Source organism: Schistocerca serialis, chromosome 2, assembly GCF_023864345.2.
Source record: "Schistocerca serialis cubense isolate TAMUIC-IGC-003099 chromosome 2, iqSchSeri2.2, whole genome shotgun sequence".
NCBI lineage: Eukaryota > Metazoa > Arthropoda > Insecta > Orthoptera > Acrididae > Schistocerca > Schistocerca serialis.
The window spans coordinates 54,513,764-54,536,343 of record NC_064639.1 but is presented as its reverse complement, the minus strand read 5'-3'; the positions used below and the strand labels follow the sequence as shown (position 1 = coordinate 54,536,343).

At 42.3% G+C, this 22,580-nt stretch overlaps 1 protein-coding gene across 2 annotated transcripts in view; it reads right to left on the bottom strand.

Annotated features, from left to right (window-relative positions):
* The window catches only part of LOC126456753 (E3 ubiquitin-protein ligase CHIP), a 134,869-nt gene that overhangs the window by 4,177 nt on the left and 108,112 nt on the right, over nt 1–22,580 (bottom strand). For both annotated transcript variants that reach the window (XM_050092499.1, XM_050092500.1), the window contains exon 6: nt 10,097–10,213. In XM_050092499.1, the coding sequence (XP_049948456.1) occupies nt 10,097–10,213 (117 nt within the window). The remainder of the gene's footprint in view (nt 1–10,096; nt 10,214–22,580) is intronic.

The window sequence follows — 22,580 nt, the reverse complement described above, 5'->3', positions numbered from 1 at the left end:
ACAGCTTGGCAAAAGCAGCACTGCTGGCACACCCCAAACTCAATGCTGGTGGGCATAAGTCAGTCAGCTACTGGCGTGGCTGTTTCCACAATGGGTGAACAATGCACGGCAGGCAGTCGTGAATTTTTCTCACAAATTATCACCACCACAACAGAGATGGAGTACCTATGATTGAGAGCTCTTGGCTGTTTATGAAACAATCAAACATTTCAGACCACAGATCAAAGCAAGGGAGTTCATTGTATACACCAATTAGAAACTGATAACTTACGCTTCAAGAGGAACAGTACCACCTGCTTTCCACATCAGTGCAATCACTTGGAATTTATTACCCATTTCAGCACCTACACCCATCACATTTTGGGCATTAATAACGTTGTGGTGGACTCTTTGTCTCGAGTAACCAGCATATCACAACCTGTGCACACTACAGTACTTGTCAAGGCTCAAGAGGAGGTTCTGGAGTTACACGCCCTGCTGCACGATGACACCAAAGTCTTGAAGTTGCAACTAGTTTATGCTCCTGGAGAAGGCACTCAGCTATACTGTGAAGTGGCACACAAATGATCTCGCCCCTTCGTACCAGCCATGTTCCAGAGATTAGGGTTCAACAGTTTTCACAATCTCTGTCATCCCAGAGTTCTACCAACATTCCAGAGTTCTACCAACATTCCAGTTGGTGTCACAGTGTTTTCTGTGGCCAGGAATGGAATAGACTGCCTTGAATGTACATGAACATGCCAACTCTAAATTTCCAGCCAACTGCAGGCACTGGTAGGTTATTTTCCAGATGCATCCTCACATTTTGCTCACGTTCACCTCAATGTGGTGGGACTGCTTCCCCTTTCAGACGGCCAGTGGTATTTGCTAACTGTGACAGACATGTACACACAGTGGCCAGAATCAGTTCTGACTGATGACATATTGGCAGAAACCATAGTCTCTGTGTTTACATCAGCATGGCTAGCAAGGTTTGGCCTCCCATTGCATATAACTGCCTATAGGGGCCAACAGTCTGAATCAGGCTCGATTCCCCAGCTCGTGAAATTCTGTAGCCACATACAATATAAAACAACAATTTACCATTCAGCCAGCAATGGCACAATTGAGCAACAGCATAAAACACTGAAGTCAGTCCTCATGTGTCACTGAAGTTCATGGACATCTGCACCTCTGCTTGTTTACGGTGATACACTGTGTCTGCTCAGAGAGTTTGTTGAGTCCGACCCCCTTACAAATGAAACACAGGATCAATCAGAGTTGCTGCATTGTTTGAGGGAGCATATCAACCTGATCAATCCTTCCAAGGCCTCCAGGCACGGTTCTTTGTCAACTTCTGTGCACGATGATCATGAGGACTGCTCGCATGTAATCCTACGGACAGACTGAGTCAAACTGCCACTCCCACCTCCGTATACTGTACCATATTGAGTTCTATGCACACAGATTCTGGACACAGCAGGTGAACAGGAAACCAACCACTGAGCCACTTTACCATGTGCAACCTGCTTGTGGCTTCCAAGAGATGTCACCTATCATGATGCCATTAAGAGTATTCTGTTGTTGTTTTTGTCCATGAAAATTTTACTAACACTACAGCCTTTGGTAGTGCACTCTTCTGTGGGCAGAATAATATGTCAGTTTTACTATCTTGACCTGTTCTTTCGTATTTTTCCATCAGTCTTTTATTGTATTTGTCAGTTACCTTCAAATTTAATCTTGCATCCCAGGAAACCCCGCTGGGCGACAAAATCTACAAGAGCAGCACTCATCTTGCACAAAGCCTTCTCGTTGGAAGTAAAATAAGCCATATTCTTTCTATGGTGCGAATGACTTCAAACAAACAATACTGTATATTTTACTGAGCTTTTCAATTATTGCTGCAGTTTTGTTATTTTCCTCAGATGGATCAATTTTCAGAGAAGTTCAGCATCTCCAGCTACCATAGGTTTCTTAACTGTTAACAATACAGAAGTACACTCCTAACAAGCTTTTGATGAACTTCTGTTGGTAATCAATCCTCACAAACAAAGAATATTATGATATTTCAGGTTCATCACAGACCAAATTGAAACTTGAACCATTTCACTGCAAGTGTACCATCAAAAGAAAATGCTGATGATTTCAGCATCTCTGTGCCAGGCTGAGAACTTTTCACCTTACCCTTACAAACACCCACTCTGTGAACAAAGGGAACATAATATTCGTCAGGCTTATTTCTAAAATTTTATTGGGCCATTTGTAAGGTGCCTCTTACGTGAGGAAGACATTTTTACCACTTTTAATAAACTACTGTGTCTTATTCATGTATTAACGATAGTTAGGAAGTGCTGTAGTCCGTAGCCGACCACGAATCGGTGAACATTTCCCACGCTGGCTGGCTAGATGATGAAGCGACCATACGTCGCGCGTAGTGGGGTGGGGCTCGGCGCTGGACCGTAGCAACAAGCGTTAGCCTGGGAAATATACATGATGGGAAGTACCGCCATCTTGGCGCCAAAGTCACCGATTTTGTTTATTTATATTTAATAATTAAAGTCAATTATGACAACATGAATACTAGGAGGAACCTCTGGATGTTTAAAACTATTTATTATAATTCTGCCTCGTTAAAATTCACACCCATTCATTAACAAATGCATATCTTAGTAAGTACAAACTTGATTGGAAATCCACGAACTATTACGAAACTAGTAAGAGATACGGACTGTGTGCCAAAGTCGGCAGTCGGCATTAAGAGCTCTTCCTGTCTTGTTCGATGGTAGCCATGCTCTCGGTTACGCGTAGTTTGTGACATGGGCGTTTCATTATTGATGTAATAAGAATAAAAGTGATATTACGGCATTCTGAATGTTAATTTCGAGTAAATAGATACCCCAAAGTTGATCGACGGCAATTTCAGATAATTAGCTTCCACCAACAGAGACAGCCAATGCGCCAATGATGAATCTCCATGGGACGACATTTATGAGAGCTGCACCGCGCACAGGTAGGAGGAAATCCGACGACACGACTCACCAAGGCGGATCAAGGAAGGTCCGACTCACACTCACAAATTCCAGGTGGAAATGCTGACCAGTTATACTGTATGTCACATATACCACCCTCTACGGACTCGTGGCTAAGCTGAGTAATAACAGTATCAGTTTAGAAGCAAGGGGATCTTGCACATTCCACACCAAGTGGTTTAATTTCAGAGAAGATTCCTTCCTGCATGACCACCAAGGATATTGTTGAAATTTTGTTTGAACATTCACACATTCCCAATGAACACAGCGAAAGTTTTACTTTCACCAATATAATTCTTTCAGAGATTTAAGCATTTGTTTAACCTTGTTATGTAGCTATCGACAGTGCACTAGTGAGTTTTTGGCAACTTTGAAACGTAGTATATTCAGAAATATTTTCTCGCAAGAAACAAAACTTTGTCACTTGTACAACTTTTTGGGCTCTGTCTTAAGCGAATTAATAAAAAACATGGATTCCTGTGTGATTTGCATGTGGGTAATTAGAAGCAAAGACAACTGACAAAATAGACGCATGAAATAAATGTGAAGTTTAGCTTTTTATATCTCTGAAAGTAACTGTGGGATAAACCTGAAACAAAATTCTTTTTATAAAAAAAAAATTAATGGAACAAAGAATCCAATAAAAATCATTATCTCTCTCTCTTTTGCGGCTCTAATAATTTGAGGAAATCACTTTTGAATGTGTAATTTGTTGGGTTCTGTCCCATCAAAATTCCTTTCCAAACAATCCCATCAGTGACAACATCTAGATGGTAGTATAGTTTTCCTCAGGAAAGTTACAGCATATTAATAAACGTCTAAAAACTTCAAGTAGCTTGAATTAGACATAAGCTTAGGGCTCTGAAAGAGATCTTTTCTACCTGTGGCCTCTGATGCTTGTAGAAATGTAACACCTGCTTGGGATCCTGAGTAAAGAAACCCTTAGGTTGTTGCACAGCAATTGGGTGTAGCCCCTATGGTGATGGGGATGCTAATTTTCTCACTTTAAAAGGAACCAACAGTGGTTAAGCCACCATGAACCATAGCAACACATTTATACAATTTTTTGTGTGTATACTTATGTTCCACATTAATTGTAAACTATGCTAATGAAAAGTACGGTATTCCATAAACCAGAATTAAAGTAGCGCTTCAGTCACATTACACAGTAAAAAGACATACTAGTAATTCTCTATAACATAAAAAGGGTCAGGAACACTGCTGTGAACTTCACCATACGGGCTATTTATACAATGTGTGCCACAAGTGTTATGTAATAATTGTACTGTCATCATCTCCATAGCCTTGGTAATGCACAGCTGAACTGTGGGTTTTACAACCAGTTTGATTCTGTAGCTACAACAGAAAAAGACAATGTCACGATGAGCAGTGGCAAAAGTTTTGAAGTTTTCTTAAATTATTAGGATTTTATCTCATTTCCTACTCATCAAGGCTTTTGATATTGTCTTCCCAAGAGAGTACAAAACAACTGTACAACATAATGATAAATGTCAGATATAATGTGAGTACCAGTCAAATATGGGCTCATTTTCAGTGCAACTCCATCTTGTCGTTTTTTACGGCCTTATATGGTTGCATTGCAAAACCAAATCTAGTTTTTCAGGTGGTTAAGAACATGGTCTTTCTAATGAAAATACACTACTGGCCATCAAAAATGCTACACCACGAAGATGACGTGCTACAGACGCGAAATTTAACCGACAGGAAGAAGATGCTGTGATGTGCATATGATTAGCTTTTCAGAGCATTCACACAAGGTTGGCGCCGGTGGCGACACCTACAACGTGCTGACATGAGGAAAGTCTCCAATCGATTTCTCATACACAAACAGCAGTTCACCATTGTTGTGATGCCTTGTGTAAGGAGGAGAAATGCGTACCATCATGTTTCCGACTTTGATTAAGGTCGGATTGTAGCCTATCGCGGCTGCGGGTTATCGTATCGTGACATTGCTGCTCGTGTTGGCCGAGATCTAATGCCTCGTAAGAATAATATGGAATCGGTGGGTTCAGGAGGGTAATACGGAACTCCGTGCTGGATCCCAACAGCCTCGTATCACTAGCAGTCGAGATGACAGGCATCTTATCCACATGGCTGTAACGGATCGTGCAGCCAGGTCTCGATCCCTGAGTCAACAGATGGGGACGTTTGCAACACAACAACCATCTGCACGAACGGTTCGACGACGTTTGCAGCACCATGGGCTATCGACTCCGAGACCGTGGCTGCGGTTACCCTTGGCGCTGCATCACAGACAGAAGCGCCTGCGATGGTGTACTCAACGACGATCCTGGGTGCACGAATGACTAAACGTCATTTTTCCGGATGAATCCAGATTCTGTTTACAGCATCATGATGGTTGCATTCGTGTTTCGCGACATCGCGGTGAACGCACATTGGAAGCGTGTATTCGTCATCGCCATACTGGCGTATCACCCGGCGCAATGGTATGGGGTGCCATTGGTTACTCATCTCGGTCACCTCTTGTTCGCATTGACGGCACTTTGAACAGTGGACGCTACATTTCAGATGTGTTGCGACCCGTGGCTCTACCCTTCATTCAATCCCTGCGAAACCAACCCTACACTTCAGCAGGATAATGCACGACCGCATATTGCAGGTCCTGTACGGCCTTTCTGGATACAGAAAATGTTCGACTGCTGCCCCAGCCAGCACATTCTCCAGATCTCTCACCAATTGAAAACATCTGGTCAATGGTGGCCGAGCAACTGGCTCATCTCAATACGCCAGTCACTCACTACTCTTGATGAACTGTGGTATCATGTTGAAGCTGCATAGGCAGCTGTACCTGTACACGGCATCCAAGCTGTGTTTGACTCAATGCCCAGGCGTATCAAGGCCGTTATTGCAGCCAGAGGTGGTTGCTCTGGGTACTTATTTCTCAGGATCTATGCACCCAAATTATGTGAAAATGTAATCACATTTCAGTTCTAGTATAACATATTTGTCCAATGAATACCTGTTTATCATCTGCATTTCTTCTTGGTGTAGCAATTTTAATGGCCAGTAGTGTAGTTTAAAAGAGTTTGTAGAAAACTCTTTTTTGTAGAAGTGGGCCAAAAACAGCCTTTTGGCATTTTTACAAAAATCATTATCTTTGCCCTCAATTTTTCAATTATTGAAAAGCGGTAGGAGAATGAAATATTATTTTCTAAGACTTTGTATTTACAAGTTATCACAAGAAAAGTTTCAGCAATTACTTCCACTGCTCACAAAAACTCATGGTTGCATTGTCGTCGGTAGCGGTACAGGGTCACACAAGTGACTATACCTCTGAAGTACTGAATTCATGATCGTGAAACTTTACCACAGTCCCCCGGCATCATGGGCAATTATTCATAGGAAATTTCATCAAAATCTGTGATGGTGATGTGGGCACCTCTAGACCAATTGGCATGGAATGACCCTACTGTGTTCCTCTTACACACTTGCTACAGGTTGTGTACAAATCTCCATTATTTTTAATTTGCTACTTCTCTTTTGCAATGAAGGATTCCTTCCACATTCACTTACAACTAGCATATATGTAGAGGAAATAGATGACTGTTCTTTCATAAATTCGTGTTGCAACAGTTTGCTGAGTGGGATATAATGTAACGGATCTAACATTACTGTATCTCAAATCCAGTTCACACATCTGGATTCTCAGAGTGCATGCTGCAACTATAAAACTAATATTTTGATTGGCTCTTAATTACTAATTTAAGAGCAATTACCAGACAGCTAAAAACAGATTGTAACATCAGCAAGTTACAATGTCGTAAATAGCAGGCCTACGAATAAAAGAGAATTGTAAAATTTGTTAAGCAATGGGATAAATTGCATCAGTCACAGGAAGATTAACTGATAAAAATAGTAATTTTTATTACTTTTTAATAAAACTCATTTTCCTAGTATCATACAGAAAAAATAATACACAAATTGTGTAGGGAAAGAAAAGCTGTTTGGCAATAAATCATGGATGTGTCACAGTGAGAGACAAAACTGAACAAAAAATTAACCAAAAAGTAGTCGCGTTAATAACCAGAGTATCATATGACCTATTGTATTACACTGTGAACACATATTTCATTTGTGGACTAGGTTGTAGGTTGGATTAAACATATTGTAACATGAAATGAGTTCATAACTTGAGCTTTTTACACACACACACACACACACACACACACACACACACACACACACACACACACACACACAGAGAGAGAGAGAGAGAGAGAGAGAGAGAGAGAGAGAGAGAGAGAGAGAGAGAGACGGGGGGGGGGGGGGGGGGGGGGGCAGACGGGTGCGAGGGGGATGGGGGGGGGGGGGGGCGAATCGAATCAATCACACATCATCTTTCAGTAGAGTCCACGCAGGATATGGTGGCCAATGTGCAGTGACCAACTTTTGTACAAAAGTGCTGGGTGAGTTCATTTGTTTGTTCAGAAGAGGTGGTCACCTTTCAGCTGGTCAGTGATGACAGAATTGACACCTTTTTGCAAGTACACAAATTATTGTTTTGTTTTATCACCTAAACATGTTTCACCACAGCTGTTGCTTCCTCAGTCAGTTTATCACTGTTTTCCTGAAATATATACTCACAGGTTATTTTTAGGTTAAGGAATATGATAAACAAGATTTTGCTGTCATTTAAATTGTAAGTGGACATTTCCTTTTATTTTACATTGGGTGTGTCCTGGACCTGCCAACCAAACTCAGCCACGGGTCTAAAATAGTATACCATGTCATGTGTAAATGTACAGATGACATTGTGTACTAATTTAGACCTGTGGCTGATTTTGGTTGGCAGCCACAGGTCACACACAATGTAAAATAAATGGACAAGTGCACTTACAATTTAAATTACAACAAAATCTGATGGATCATATTCCTTAACCTAAAAGTAACCTGTATGTATGTACACTATGTGATCAAAAGTATCGAGACACCTCCAAAAGCATACATTTTTCATATTAGATACATGGTGCTGCCACCTACTGCCAGGTACTCCATATCAGGCAACCTCAGTAGTCATTAGACATCGTGAGAGAACAGAATGGGGCGCTCCGCGGAACTCACAGACTTCGAATGTGGTCAGGCGATTGGGTGTCACTTGTGTCATACGTCTGTACGCGAGATTGGTCCACACTCCTAAACATCCCTAGGTCCACTGTTTCCCATGTGAAAGTGAAGTGGAAACATGAAGGGACACGTATAGCACAAAAGCATACAGGCCGACCTCGTCTGTTGACTGACAGACCGCCGACAGATGAAGAGGGTCGTAATGTGTGATAGGCAGACATCTATCCGGACCATCACACAGGAATTCCAAACTGTATCAGGATCCACTGCAAATACTATGATAGGTGGGAGGTGAAAAAACTTTTCTTTTTCTGATTCCTTACTTCGCCGAGTGTTTGGCTCTGTTACACTTCTAATACAATTTGTGGAGTACCCATTGCTCCTGTAGAAATACAAAAATACGCGAACACCTTCAACAAGAAAGAGGAAAGACTTAAGGTAAACAGATCCTGGCTTCCCATACTGCATCGAACAACCGTCACAGGTAGCAAGAGGAGAACTGCACCAGAAACGACCGCGGAGAAGCCCTCGGACGTTGGCGCGCCAGGTACATATAGTCTGTGGCCGCGAGCTCGGCTCCGGTTCACCACCGGCAATGGACGGTGAAGCTTCGACTATGCCAGCCACTCGTCAGTAAAATCATTAGATGAACATCGGCCGAAGAACCCGAGATAGAAGCCAATAGGCAGTTTGTCAACAAGTGGCCACGAAAGCCTTAACAATTTTGAAATGCCACAGTAGAGTAACTTCAGAACAATGCACTAATTCTAAACAAAGGGCTGGATTATAGTGATGTTACCTCACAGCAGTACAGACAGATACAAGCATTAGCTTTTGCTCACCACCTGATACAACAGACACCAGACAGAAACAGCCAAACAAGTCTTTCAAGCTGTAACAGGATGCAAATTATCAATTGGAACAGTCTGTAAATGTTTTGTAAAGATGTTCTCTAAGCAAGGAAGCACATCATGCTTCCATTAACAACATAACCTGACAGTGAATGAAGACATGGCCATAGGAACCCTGTTGATGACAACACAGTGAAAAATCTTTTTATCTGAGGAGTTGTTATTTAGTACTTAACCTGAGAATCAATATATCTCAGATGGTAATATACACTCTGTTTTCAGAGATCATCCAAACTGATTTAAGGAAATTATGATTAACATAAATTGAAATGCCCGGTCTCAGATAATGCAAATCCCATGTGCTAATCAGTGTGTTAGTTTGCACAGTAGATTATCCTGAGTGAGGAAATATTCTTAAGAAACTCTTTAATAATCTCTGTGTAGTTGTGGAACAGAAATGCCGGACAGTAATGATGACATAGTGTATTCAGGAGCAGCAATGGTAACTGCTTCATTTATTCCATGAATGCAGACATTATCCTCTCATCTTGTGGGTAATGTAACAATAACAGCAGAGCACTTACACCAGTAGTAAATCCACAAGAGAGATGACTAAGGAAAAATAATTGGTAATTTCTATTTATCCATCCTTTCTCAGGCTGTACTTGAAATAACTTTCATCACTTGCCCACCAGTTTAAAATATTTCATCTTTGGTTTTTCTCAGACTTCCAGAAAGGCAATTCTGGTACTGCAAACATTATGAGCTCTTTTGCAATTTGTATGAATACTAACATAATCAATTTACAGTACATAGCTTATGCTGGCAACGTCTCACAAGTACCATTCTGATATCTTATGCTCCACTGCACAATTTAATTTATCTTTTTATCAGAAAGATCCTTCATCACGAAAAGTTATCAAGCTCTGTATTAACTTGTATTTACCGAATAATTATTTATATCATTCCCTGTTTATTAATGGTATAATACTGTGGTCTGATATTTCTGGCATTTTTGTTTGCACTAACAGCCTTCATTTTCTTTCTCCGTCTTCCTCCACCTTTCCAGTTTTATATTGCTCAAAAGAATTAATTAATAAAATACATTTTAGTAATATAGAACTAGTTTACCTGCAAATGTTCTTCTATATCCTTCCTCTCATAAGTTATACCACTAGGAGTAATTACTGGTTCACGAAGGATCTCAAAGCTTATTTTTCCACACAGATAATCTGGAACATCCCGCTTCTGTAAAATTAAACTATTAGACATAATACTCAGGTTTCACATATAACATATGTGGCATAAACTTCACAAGAATAATAAAAGTGGAAAAAACAGCATCGCTTATAAATGAACAAATTTATAGTTTTAGAATCTGGATAGATAATTTGTTTATATGAATTAAGAGTGTGGTTATCCAAACATAATCTAAAATGTTACATTTGGTTCTAAATGAATTAAAGATCTTACACTAATGCATAATGATAGGCTTCTACAGTTGAAGTCAATTTGGCTGGATTTCACAAGCACCATAGAAGACAGTGATCTACTGAGGCAACATTCTACGAATTAAATACAGAATGATACAGGCCAGAAATTGTTATTCTTCAGAGTACTCTACTCATCTTTTAAACATACCACAACAGATATTCCAGTGATGAAAACATGAATCCATCCACTGTAAGTTTGACTAGGCATCCAGGTAAGTACTACAGTCTGAAAAATGCCTAGAAAGGTCTGTGCAGGGTGTTGCATAAGGTTACAAAAATGTAAGGACTACGAAGAAGAGTAATGGTAACTTTCTTCAAGGATTCCATGTCGAACATCAGCATTCAAAATTTGCACAATGATTGTATTTATAGGACACTGGCCTCAGATTAAAGAGGATGGAGGCCCATGCTGTGTCTGGCCATCCCGATTTCTTTTATCACTTAAGGCAAATACTGAGATGGTTCCTTCAACAAGGCCACAACTGACCAACTGTCCTGTCCTAACAATTGTAGGTGAATATTCGAGTTATGTTTGCAAACAATGGAAAACATATGGTGGAATAACAATATGGCTCCTCCTGAAATTCAGTCCTGCTGGGTTTCTTGTAGACCACCTCTCCTCCTCCCAGTCCTAGCAGTGGAAACCTATTTTTGCCACCAACACTACCAATCACACTCAACTCAAAATGAATACTGAACTCTGTCTTACTTTACTCCCTTTAACCATAATCCACCACTACTTGCACTGAATCATCCCCTGATACCAAAATTTCATAATCTCAAAAACCTCCCCTCACTATCAGCCCCAAACCCCTCTACTACGTGAAAACCAATGTCAAATCCTCAGAAAGAACTGCAAACCACCACCTAAAAACTGATCCAGACTTTATAACACTACCTGCCAAAAAAGGCTCCACCACTGTGGTTACAAGCCACAGGGGTTACCAGGTTGATGGGCTCCTACAGCTGTCAAGTCATGCCCACCTATAAGCTCCATAGTTATCCTATTTCAGAAATTCAACACAATCACCAGTCCCTCCTCAAATCCCTTGACCTTTTCCAGAAACACTTCCCTAAGTCCAATACACTCCTCACCCTTGCAATCCCTGGACTCCTATCTACTACATACTTCCTACAATATATATTTTTTATTTACACATCAAGTTCCATAGGACCAAATTGAGGAGCAAGTCTCCAAGGTCATGGAACATGTCAGTACATGAAATTACAACATAAAAGTAATAACAAATAAAAATAAAATGTTTATGAGCCCGAAAAAAGTCAATCCATAAGTTTAAGTAAACGCAATCAACAATACAAGAATGAGCTTAATTTTTTCAAGGACAGAACAGAAGAAGTGATCCATGAGGAAACTCTTCAGTTTCAATTTTGAAAGCGTGTGGATTACTGCTACGATTTTTGAATTCGAGTGGTAGCTTACTGAAAATGGCTGCAGCAGTATACTGTACACCTTTCTGCATAAGAGTTAAGGAAGTCCAACCAAAATGCAGGTTTGATTTCTGCCGAGTATTAACTGAGTGAAACTGCTTATTCTTGGAAATAAGCTAATATTGTTAACAAGAAATGACAGTAAGGATTATATATATTGAGAGGCCAATGTCAAAATACACAGACTTGTGAACAAGGGTCAACAAGAGGTTCGTGAACTTACACTACTAATTGTCCGAACCCCCCTTTTGTGAGCCAATTTTCTTTTAGAATGGGAAGAGTTACGCCAAAATATAATACCATATGAGATAAGCAAATGAAAATAAGCAAAGTAGACTAATTTTCATGTCGAGCGATCACTCACTTCAGATACTGTTCGAATAGTAAAAATGGCAGTCTTTGAGCAAGATCCTGAACATGGGCTTACCACGACATTTTACTATCTATCTGAACACCTACAAATGTTTCGCTAATCATATGCCTATTCTGTGAAATTAAAATGTCACATTTTGTTGAATTGTGTGTTAGAAACTAAAAATTGAGTCTTACTGTCATTTAGTGGTAGTTTATTTTCTACAAGCCATGAACTTAGGTCACGAACTGCGCTATTAGAAACCGAGTCAATGTTGCACACAACATCCTTTACTACCAAGCTCATGTCATCAGCAAACAGAAATATTTTGGAGTTACCTGTAATACTAAAGGGCATATCATTTATATAAATAAGGAACAGGAGGTGGCCCCTGATTCCTGGGGCACCCACCACTTGACTGTACCCAACTCAGACCCCACATCACAGCCATTCTCAACACTGTAAATAATGACCTTTTGCTGCCTGTTGCTAAAGTAAGAGGTGAACCAATTGTGAGCTACTCCCCATATTTCGTAATGGTCCAACTTTGGACCAATATTCTCTGATCAACAAAATCAGACACCTTAGTTAAATCAAAAAATATGCCTAGCGTTCGAAACCTTTTATTTAACCCACCCAGTACCTCACAGAGAAGAGAGAAAATAGCATTTTCAGTTGTTAAACGACTTCTAAAGCAGAACTGTACATCTGATAGCAAATCGTGTGATATAAAATGATCAATTATCCTTACATTCACAGCCTTTTCAATAACTTCTGCAAACACAGATGGCAAATGTTTCAAAATAAATTTAGTTCTAGTGGTACCTGCCGAACCTTTGGGTAACATTTTCTTAAATTGCTCCAAAAATGTCACTGAGCATATAGAAACATCTAGTTTGAACTTTATAAATTCCTTCTGGTGTACTGCAATATTGTCCATATAGTTGGTGGCTGTGCTAGTAACCTCAAGTCTCTCTCACCTTTGGTTCATCTAGTTCCAGTAGGTGTTTGTTCAAACTAGCCACACTATTTGGGGCACTACTTACTTTATCGAAATCTCTATTTTGTTCTAATGTCTCCACACACACACACACACACACACACACACACACACACACACACACACCCGTGTGTCTGAGATTTGATTATACAGCAACTTGGGGTTTTCATGTACCTCTTTGAATGGCATATTCACTTTGTTTCTACTGCGTTACTAGTTTGGCATGTAACATCTTAATTAAATATAAGATTATTGTTCCTACATCAAAGTTTTTTCTACTTTTTAGATATCCTTTCCGCTTTTGTTTTTAAACCTTTAATACTATTACATAATTCCTGTTTGGTGACTTCCCCTCGAGTCTGACACACACTGAAAGATAGAGATAGAGATAGAGATAGAGAGAGAGAGAGAGAGAGAGAGTAGTGGCAACTTCTGCCACTGAATGTATCAGGATGACCAAATGTAGCGGGAAGAGGTAGAAGGCACCGTATTAAGACTTGTCCGAGCTTTCCAAATGATTTATTGTTTCCAACCACAGTGCCCCTGTACATCCCGTCTACGTTCAATGCAAAGCTGTGTCGAGCCGGCCTTCGCACGCCGCAGAGTTCCAATGGCGTCAGGGTGCGCCGGCTGCCATCTCAGCTGCCCCTGTCATTGTTGCCTCAGCGCCGTTTGGAGGAGCCGCCGAGCGGCCCGCTGAGAACTGCAAGATGGTCCGCGCCGTGTTCCCTCGCCGGCGTGGCTTAGGACGGGGCGACAACAAATGCCTGTAATCTGCAGCCGAATCTACAACCCTCGCCCTGGATGTCACCAGTGTGTGTTGGAGCACGGAAGACTGCCTGTGGTAGTGAGTAGAAGAGTGGCTCGCTGCTGGCTGGCTGCCTATAGACCCCGCATTGGCCTCAGACTGTCGAACCAGCGACCTGCCGTGGACTGGAACACTGGTGCCCCGTCTGCTGCTGCGTGTAGCTGATGGTGTGTAATGCCCCGCCGTCCAGGAGAGCTGCCACACTCGAATGAATCTCGTTAGAAACCCGCACCTGTTTATACACTGCCATGTGCCTCTGTTTTGCCACATGCGCCGTTTCACATCACGTACTCGTAACATGCTATTTTGAGCAGTGAGCCCCTTCTGCCTGTGGTTTGCAACATGCAAAACAGCTACGTATACTCTTTCAGCAATCTTTCGGCCCTGTGACCTCTATTCTACATCGCACTGTCAGTACACGTAAGTCACTGCAATCCGGCCGGCACCTGGCTGTAACTTGTGCTCAGAATATTGTGCAAAACTGACTTTCCTTATCCTAAACGGTGGTGCCGCTACATTATTCCCCTCTTCAGAAAGACCCGGTCCCAGGGTTGACCCTTAACTAACTCTTAACTTGCTTGGGTTGACACCTATGGCATATTTCCTTAATATTAGAAAACTTAAATGTAGTCTAGTGCCCCTTAAAACCATGACATGAAACAAAACATAAAAATTCCTTACTCGACTACCACTGGTCGATCGACCCCTTACCTACTCGTCTCACGTCCTCGGTATCCAATCCACTGGGACTTGGACTACCCTCGGTTCTCTACTGGAATTAGCTCTCCGCCTGATCAGAAAGAAAACAAAACATAAGGCTGCGATGACACTTGGCACAGACTTGCTCAAAATGATCGTTATTTGCCGTTGCCTTTCCCTATAACAGAGCGACTTGTTGCACAAGCTGTTTGGCTGCAATGCGGCCCTCTTGCTCTAAAATGATCTGGTTTACGGATCTCAACAGACCTGGCTCCAAAGTTTGATTTAACAAGGTCAGGTTCTGCCTTGGCAAAAACTCTCAAGTGGCTTCTGGCCAGTACAGCTGTGGCTGTGTAACACTCAATTGTGAAACTCCTGAAATTGACGCTGGCAGATGGAAAGTTGGACCTATTATGTTACACTTAGGTCCATAGATTAAAATTCCACTCCCCTTTGGCTCTATACATTTTGCTCCTGCAAATACTCCCCGCGCAAAACAACTTGCTACTCCTACCACATTCTCGTAGGTGGAGAAGGTCCAATGCATCCCGACCTGTTGCAAGCTCAATTTTTTCTCTCCATGATGTCCCTTGGACAGTCTATTCCATTCCTCCCTCAACAAAAAGACTGCTGTCCCTAGCAGGCTCACAATACTTGAAAATACATATGACATATGAAAATTCAATGCCTAATTACTCTACGCAAACCCAATGATACATGACAAGAAAAAAAAAGTACAAATACTCTACTACTTTCTGCATCACAGAGCATACGGTACTTAATGCTGTACTCTATCTTCCAGGTTTTCTCTGTGCTTAGCACCCCTCTTCATTCTCTCTTTCTTCCTCTTTCCTTCCTGTGACACGCCTGGAATCACATCCGGGCAACCCTTCAATGGCCGTACATTTCAGATTATGCTGATACAATAGCTCCCTACTTAGCAATTATATACAACCGCTTGCTCATCGATAGATCTGTACCTACAAATTGGAAAATTGCGCAGGTCGCACCAGTGTTTAAGAAGGGTAGTAGGAGTAATCCATTGAACTACAGACCTATATCATTGACGTCGGTTTGCAGTAGGGTTTTGGAGCATATACTGTATTCAAACATTATGAATCACCTCGAAGGGAACGATCTATTGCTACGTAATCAGCATGGTTTCAGAAAACATCATTCTTCTGCAATGCAGCTAGCTCTTTATTCGCACGAAGTAATGGCCGCTATCGACAGGGGATCTCAGGTTGATTCCGTATTTCTGGATTTTCGGAAAGCTTTTGACACCGTTCCTCACAAGCGACTTCTAACCACGCTGCGGGCCTATAGGGTATCGTCTCAGTTGTGCGACTGGATTCGTGATTTCCTGTCAGGAAGGTCGCAGTTCGTAGTTATAGACGGCAAATCATAGAGTAAAACTGAAGTGATATCAGGTGTTCCCCAGGGAAGCGTCCTGGGACTTCTGCTGTTCCTGATCTATATAAATGACCTGGGTGACAATCTGAGCAGTTCTCTTAGATGATGCTGTAATTTACCGTCCAGTAAGGTCATCCGAAGACCAGTATCAGTTGCAAAGCGATTTAGAAAACATTGCTGTATGGTGTGGCAGGTGGCAGTTGATGCTAAATAATGAAAAGTGTGAGGTGATCCAGACGAGTTCCAAAAGAAATCCGTTGGAATTCGATTACTTGATAAATAGTACAAGTCTCAAGGCTGTCAATTCAACTAAGTGCCTGGGTGTTAAAATTACGAATAACTTCAGTAGGAAAGACCACATAGATAATATTGTGGGGAAGGCGAGTCAAAGGTTGCGTTTCATTGGCAGGACACTTAGAAGATGCAACAAGTCCACTAAAGAGACAGCTTACACTACACTCGTTCGTCCTCTGTTAGAATATTGCTGCGCGGTGTGGGATCATTACCAGGTGGGATTGACGGAGGACATCAAAAGAGTGCAAAAAAGGGCAGCTCGTTTTGTATTATCACGTAATAGGGGAGAGAGCGTGGCAGATATGATACGTGAGTTGGGATGGAAGTCATTAAAGCAAAGACGTTTTTCGTCGCGGCGAGATCTATTTACGAAATTTCAGTCACCAACTTTCTCTTCCGAATGCGAAAATATTTTGTTGAGCCCAACCTACATAGGTAGGAATGATCATCAAAATAAAATAAGAGAAGTCAGAGCTCGAACAGAAAGGTTTAGATGTTCGTTTTTCCCATGCGCTGTTTGGGAGTGGAATGGTAGAGAGAGAGTGTGATTGTGGTTCGATGAACCCTCTGCCAAGCACTTAAATGTGAATTGCAGAGTAGTCATGTAGATGTAGATGTAGAACTGCCCAATGTGTACTATTGTTGTTATAGTTGGCAGCTGAAGCTTAACATTAATGGGGAAAGTGGTTTCAACAACTTGGTATGGCCCTTAATACCTCTTGAGGAACTTCTTCGTTTTTTCCTTTTTGCATACAGGTGCTGGACAGCATTACCCATTGCCTTACTCTATACTGCGGTAAAATTCCTTTCCACTTTACTGCATCTTCCTGCCTTTCCAAAGCCTTTGTATTCATTCACCTTTTGTACCCGTTTACAAACATCCCGAATTGTGCTTGTGAATTGATGTACAGATTCACCGGTCCTTCCTTTCTGTAGCCTCACCAAATCAAACGTTGATGGCATTTTTCGCCCGTACAGTATCTCATATGGAGACAAACCAGTATTTGTATGGACTTTTGCATTGTACGCACATACAATATGCTGCAAATACTCGTCCCACTGATGGTGGTGATAATCCACATAAAAACTCAGCATCTTCCCGATTGTTCTGTGTACCCATTCTGCCCTTCCGTTGGCCTGTGGATGCAACGCACTCATCCTCAACTTCTTTATGTTCAACAATTTATACAGTTCCTTCATTAAATCCGACATGAAGTTGGTCCCTTGGTCAGTAATTGTCTCCGGTACATCAAACTTCAAAACCCAGTTGTTTACTAATGCTTGCACGACCATTGCTGCTTGTTGATTTGGCATAGCCACCATCTCCACATACCTCGAAAAACTGTTTATTGTCAGAACGAATCTGTTCCAAGATGGTGTTCGCCTGAAAGGTCCTAAGACATCAATCCCCAGCAAGGAAAATGGACATTTCGCTTCCGGTTATCGTTGTAGCTGTATCTGTTTCCGACTCAAATCTGCTCTCTGCGCACGTGGTATACAATTCTTGACATACTGATCTACATCTACTTTCCTTCCTCTCCACCAATATCTCTCCATCACTCTCCTATTTATTGCTCTACACCCTCCATGACCAGATAACACATGATCATGTGCTTCCTTTACAACCTCATCCCTCAACTTTACTGGCACTACTACCCTTGACCCTAACTTCGTTTCTTCCCTGCACAGAAGACCATTGTACATACTAAATTGTGGCTGTGTCCGATACATTTTACAAACGTTGTCTGCATCCTGTAATTCTTGCCATACTGCTAGGTCATAACCTATGACTTCTACTTTTGCCACCTTCCTACTGTGCATCCGCATGACCGTGCTTCTTCCCAGGCTTGTGCACCACCTCGTAGTCGAATTCACTAAGGCTCACAGCCCATCTAGCGAGTCTAGTGGACAGATCCTCCAACTCCAACAACCACTTCAATGCAGCATGATCTGTCACTACCTGAAATCTTCTCCCATATAAATAACATGTAAAATATTTGATTCCATGGATTACGCTGAGCATCTCCCTCCCTGTTGTTGAGTAATTCCTCTCTGTTGCATTCAACTGCCTAGACGCACAGGCTACAGGATGTTCTTTCCCATCAATTTCCTGACTAAGAACACACCTTAATGCTCGATTCGATGCATCGCATGCTAGTATAAACTGCTTTTCAAAATCTGGAAACACACAAACCGGACCTGATGTTAACACTTTTGTCAAACGCTTTCTCACACTCTTCTGTCCACTCAAATTTCACACCCTTCCGTAACAATCGTATTAACGGCTGTGCTAAATCTGCAAAACCATTCACGAACTGTCAATAGAAATTGCAAATTCCGATGAATGACTGCACTTCCTTAATTGTTTTCGGTTCCCAAAAATCCCTTACAGCATGTGCGAACCTCGGATCTGTTCGCACTCTGTCCTTACTGATAATATGACTTCTTCTAAAGCAAAATGACACTTCTCCCGGCTCAACGTCAAACGAGCTGCTCTTTACCTCATAAAGACTTCCCTTAACCGCTGTCTATATTGCTCCATACTACTTGATAACACTATAATGTAATCCAAATACACCAGACACTCCGTGGTTTCAAACCCCACAAGACACTGTTTAGCAATCTCTGAAACATTGCCAGAGCGTTTTTCAAAGCGAATGGCATTCTAATGTACAGGTAATGGCCTCCAGGAGTACAGAAAGCAATTTTCGGACAATCCTCTGGAGCCACCTCTAACTGATGATAACCATTTGTCAAATCCATCATAGAAAAGTACTGGCACTGTCCTAAGTGATCCAAAGTCTCTGATATGTTTGGAATGGGGTATGCATCTATTACTGTCTTATTATTGAGGTATCAGTAATCACAACAGAACCTGTATTTCTTAGTTCCATCCATAGATTTTTTTTAGGCACAACGACAATGCCCACTTCCCAGCAACTATTATTAGGCTTTATAATACCATCCGCAAGCTGCTGATCAATGAAATCCTCCACAATCGGCTGCAAATACCTCGGTATTCTGTATGGTTTATGGTAAACAGGTGCTTCATTCCCTGTTTGTATCCTATGTTGAACTAATGGAGTTGCTGGTAACAGCCTGTGTGGAAATAACAAATCCTTAAATTCCCACAATAATTCTTCCATATGCTCTCTCTGTCACGCAATGCAGTTCTATCGGCAGTTAGTGGTTGATCACTTCGCCTACCTCTCAAACACCAGTCTTCGTCATCTGGCACATCCAAATTTGCTACTAAAACTCCTTTCCTCAAATTCGCATCTACAGAACTAAACTTATCCACGTTCATGGGAACTACTCATCGTTGCCCTCCTGTACGCGTACAACACTACGTTCCACAAAACAACCAAATGGACCCAAAACTTCATTATCCTGCAATGGTTCAATAACACATACTGTACCCACTGTTATATTTGACTTCACACTTACCCAAAGCGACTTCCAGGTGCTACTAGACACACACTGATGCGAATTAAGCCTTAACGCTAATGTACGCGGTTCAATTGGTTTGTTCATTACGTTTAACGCCACTCGCGACAGCTCTGCATTGACAACAGTTTCCCCTAGCTGAAATAACAATCCACCAAGTTCCACAGTTCTTTGTCCAAGGTCAATTTTGGTATGATATTCATGTTAGAAATCTACTGCTGGGATCATGTCGTAGCCCTCGCTTACCCGTGGTACTACTTCCATGCATGCATTAAATCGGACTTTCTCTATTCGCAAGTCAACTGTCACCGACCCCAAAGGCGCGACCTACCTATCCCCTACTCCACACAACCTATAACGTGGTGGGTCTAGCTTCCTTCGTCCCATTATATTCCTAGTAGCCACTGACACTTGCACCTCCATGTCCAACAAAATCTTAAACTTTTAGTTCCTACGGATCCTACCACTGCACATTCCAACTCTGCATACATATTCGTAGCATTGAAATTAAACAGGAGCTCCCTTAGGTGAGTCTTGGGCCCCCTCTCCTGCTTAACGCTTGTCCACCTCTCCTATCTCCACTTCTCCAATCTCCCCACTGACGATTTCCACCGCTTTCTTTATTCCTTGGTGACTGGGTACATTGCCTCAGCACATGCCCCGTGCGACCACACTCAAAACATTTTATACCCACTGTAAACACTGTTTGTCTATCACGTACCCCTGTTGCCATGTCTGTTTCCTCGCATTGGATTGCCAGTTGAATGGCTGAATACAAATCTTTCGGAGTCCCTTCACGCACTTTCTGTGACATATGCGCCGGTAACCCTGTCAAAAATACATCAAGTGCCCTTTGCTCGGCCTCCTACAACAGAACACTATTTGCGTCATCGCTCTGACCCAACTCATAAGTATACTCATTAATTTCCCTTATCCTGTCTGCAAATTTCTCCACCATCTCCCCCTGTCTCTTTGACATGTACCAAGTTTTATTCTGTTTTTCGTACCTTTGTAAAAGCCATTCCTTTAACTGCTTAAACTGTCCTGCCTTCCTTAAGGCCTCAGAACACCTTACATATGTTTCCCTTCACCCATTAATCTAATCTTGGCTATATGTAACAACTGCTCATCAGACCAACCATTCATCACCGCTGAAGTCTCCAAGTCCTCCACAAATGCATCCACATCCTCAGATGCCTTGCCAGAAAACGGAATAATCAAACTCGCGGCAGCTGGATCAATCTCCTGCACCCAAGGCAACAATGATTGATCAGATTTGGTTTCCCACGCACTTCTAGATGTTAATTCATTTCTCAACTGTGTACTGTCTGCTGTCGATTGTGCTCCTTTTTCCAACAAAATCCGTACCGCTTCTGGTTCCGACACACCTCGCGTCCCTGACTCTGCCATTGTGTTGCTTTCGTTTCCAGTTATTCCTGAAACAAAATATTTAAGTACAAGAATAACCCGACTCCCTACACCTCAGTATCATCATACTCGGTAACATCATACTCAGAACAATACAAAAGTAATTAAATGCCAAGGAAAAAAAAAATAAAAAATCTCACTGCCCGGAATACACTTATTCTGACAATAAATAAATAAATAATAAGCCTACACAAAACATCAAAAATGGGGCCCCTGGCAGGCCATACTCGAAGCACAAACAAGAAAGAAAACGCCCAACACTCAAAACAAAACTGGTCAAAACTAACCACATCTTGTGACTGTAATGCAGGCAGTGGGCTCGAATGTCGTACTGGACAGATGACATCCGCTATTCTGACACCAAATATTGTGACTACTTCTGCCACCGAATATATCAGCGGGAAGAGGTAGAAGGCACCATATTAAGAGACTCGTCCGAGCTTTCCAAATGATTTATTGTTTCCAACAACAGTGCCCTCGTACACCTCATATGCGTCACAGGGCCCCACAATGCTGAGGAAGCACCCCAGCGGCCTGTGCAATGCAAAGCTATGTCGAGCCGGCCTTGGCCAGCCGCGGAGTTCCGATGGCATCAGGGTGCGCCGGCTGCTGACTCAGCTGTCCCTGTCCTTGTTGCCTCAGCGCCGTTCCGAGGAACCGCCAAGCAGCCCGCTGAGAACTGCAAGATGGTCCACGCCGTGTTCCCCCGCCAGCGTGGCTTAGGACGGGGCAACAACAAATGCCCGCAATCCGCAGCTGAATCTACAACCCTCGCCCTGGATGTCACTGGTGCGTATTGGAGCCCAGAAGACTGTCCGTGGCAGTGAGCTGAAGAGTGGCCCACCACTGGCTGACTGCCTACAGACCACACTTCGGCCTCAGAGGGTCGAACCAGCGACCCGCTGTGGACTGGAACTCTGGTGCCCCGTCTGCTGCTGCGTGTAGCTGGCGGTGTGACATGTCCCACCGTCCGGGAGAGCTGCCACACTTGAATGAATCCCATTATAAACCCGCACCTATTTATGTGCGGCTGTGCGCCTCTGTTTTGCTTCGCGTCACATACTCTTAACATGCTAGGTTGGCCAGTGAGCCCGTTCTGCCTGTGATTCGTGACATGCAAAACCCTTACGTAGACTCTTTCAGCAATCTGACAGCCCTGTGGCCTCCATTCTACTTCGCAACTGTTGGTATGCGTAACTCACTGCAATCCGGCCCGCACCTGGCTGTAACTT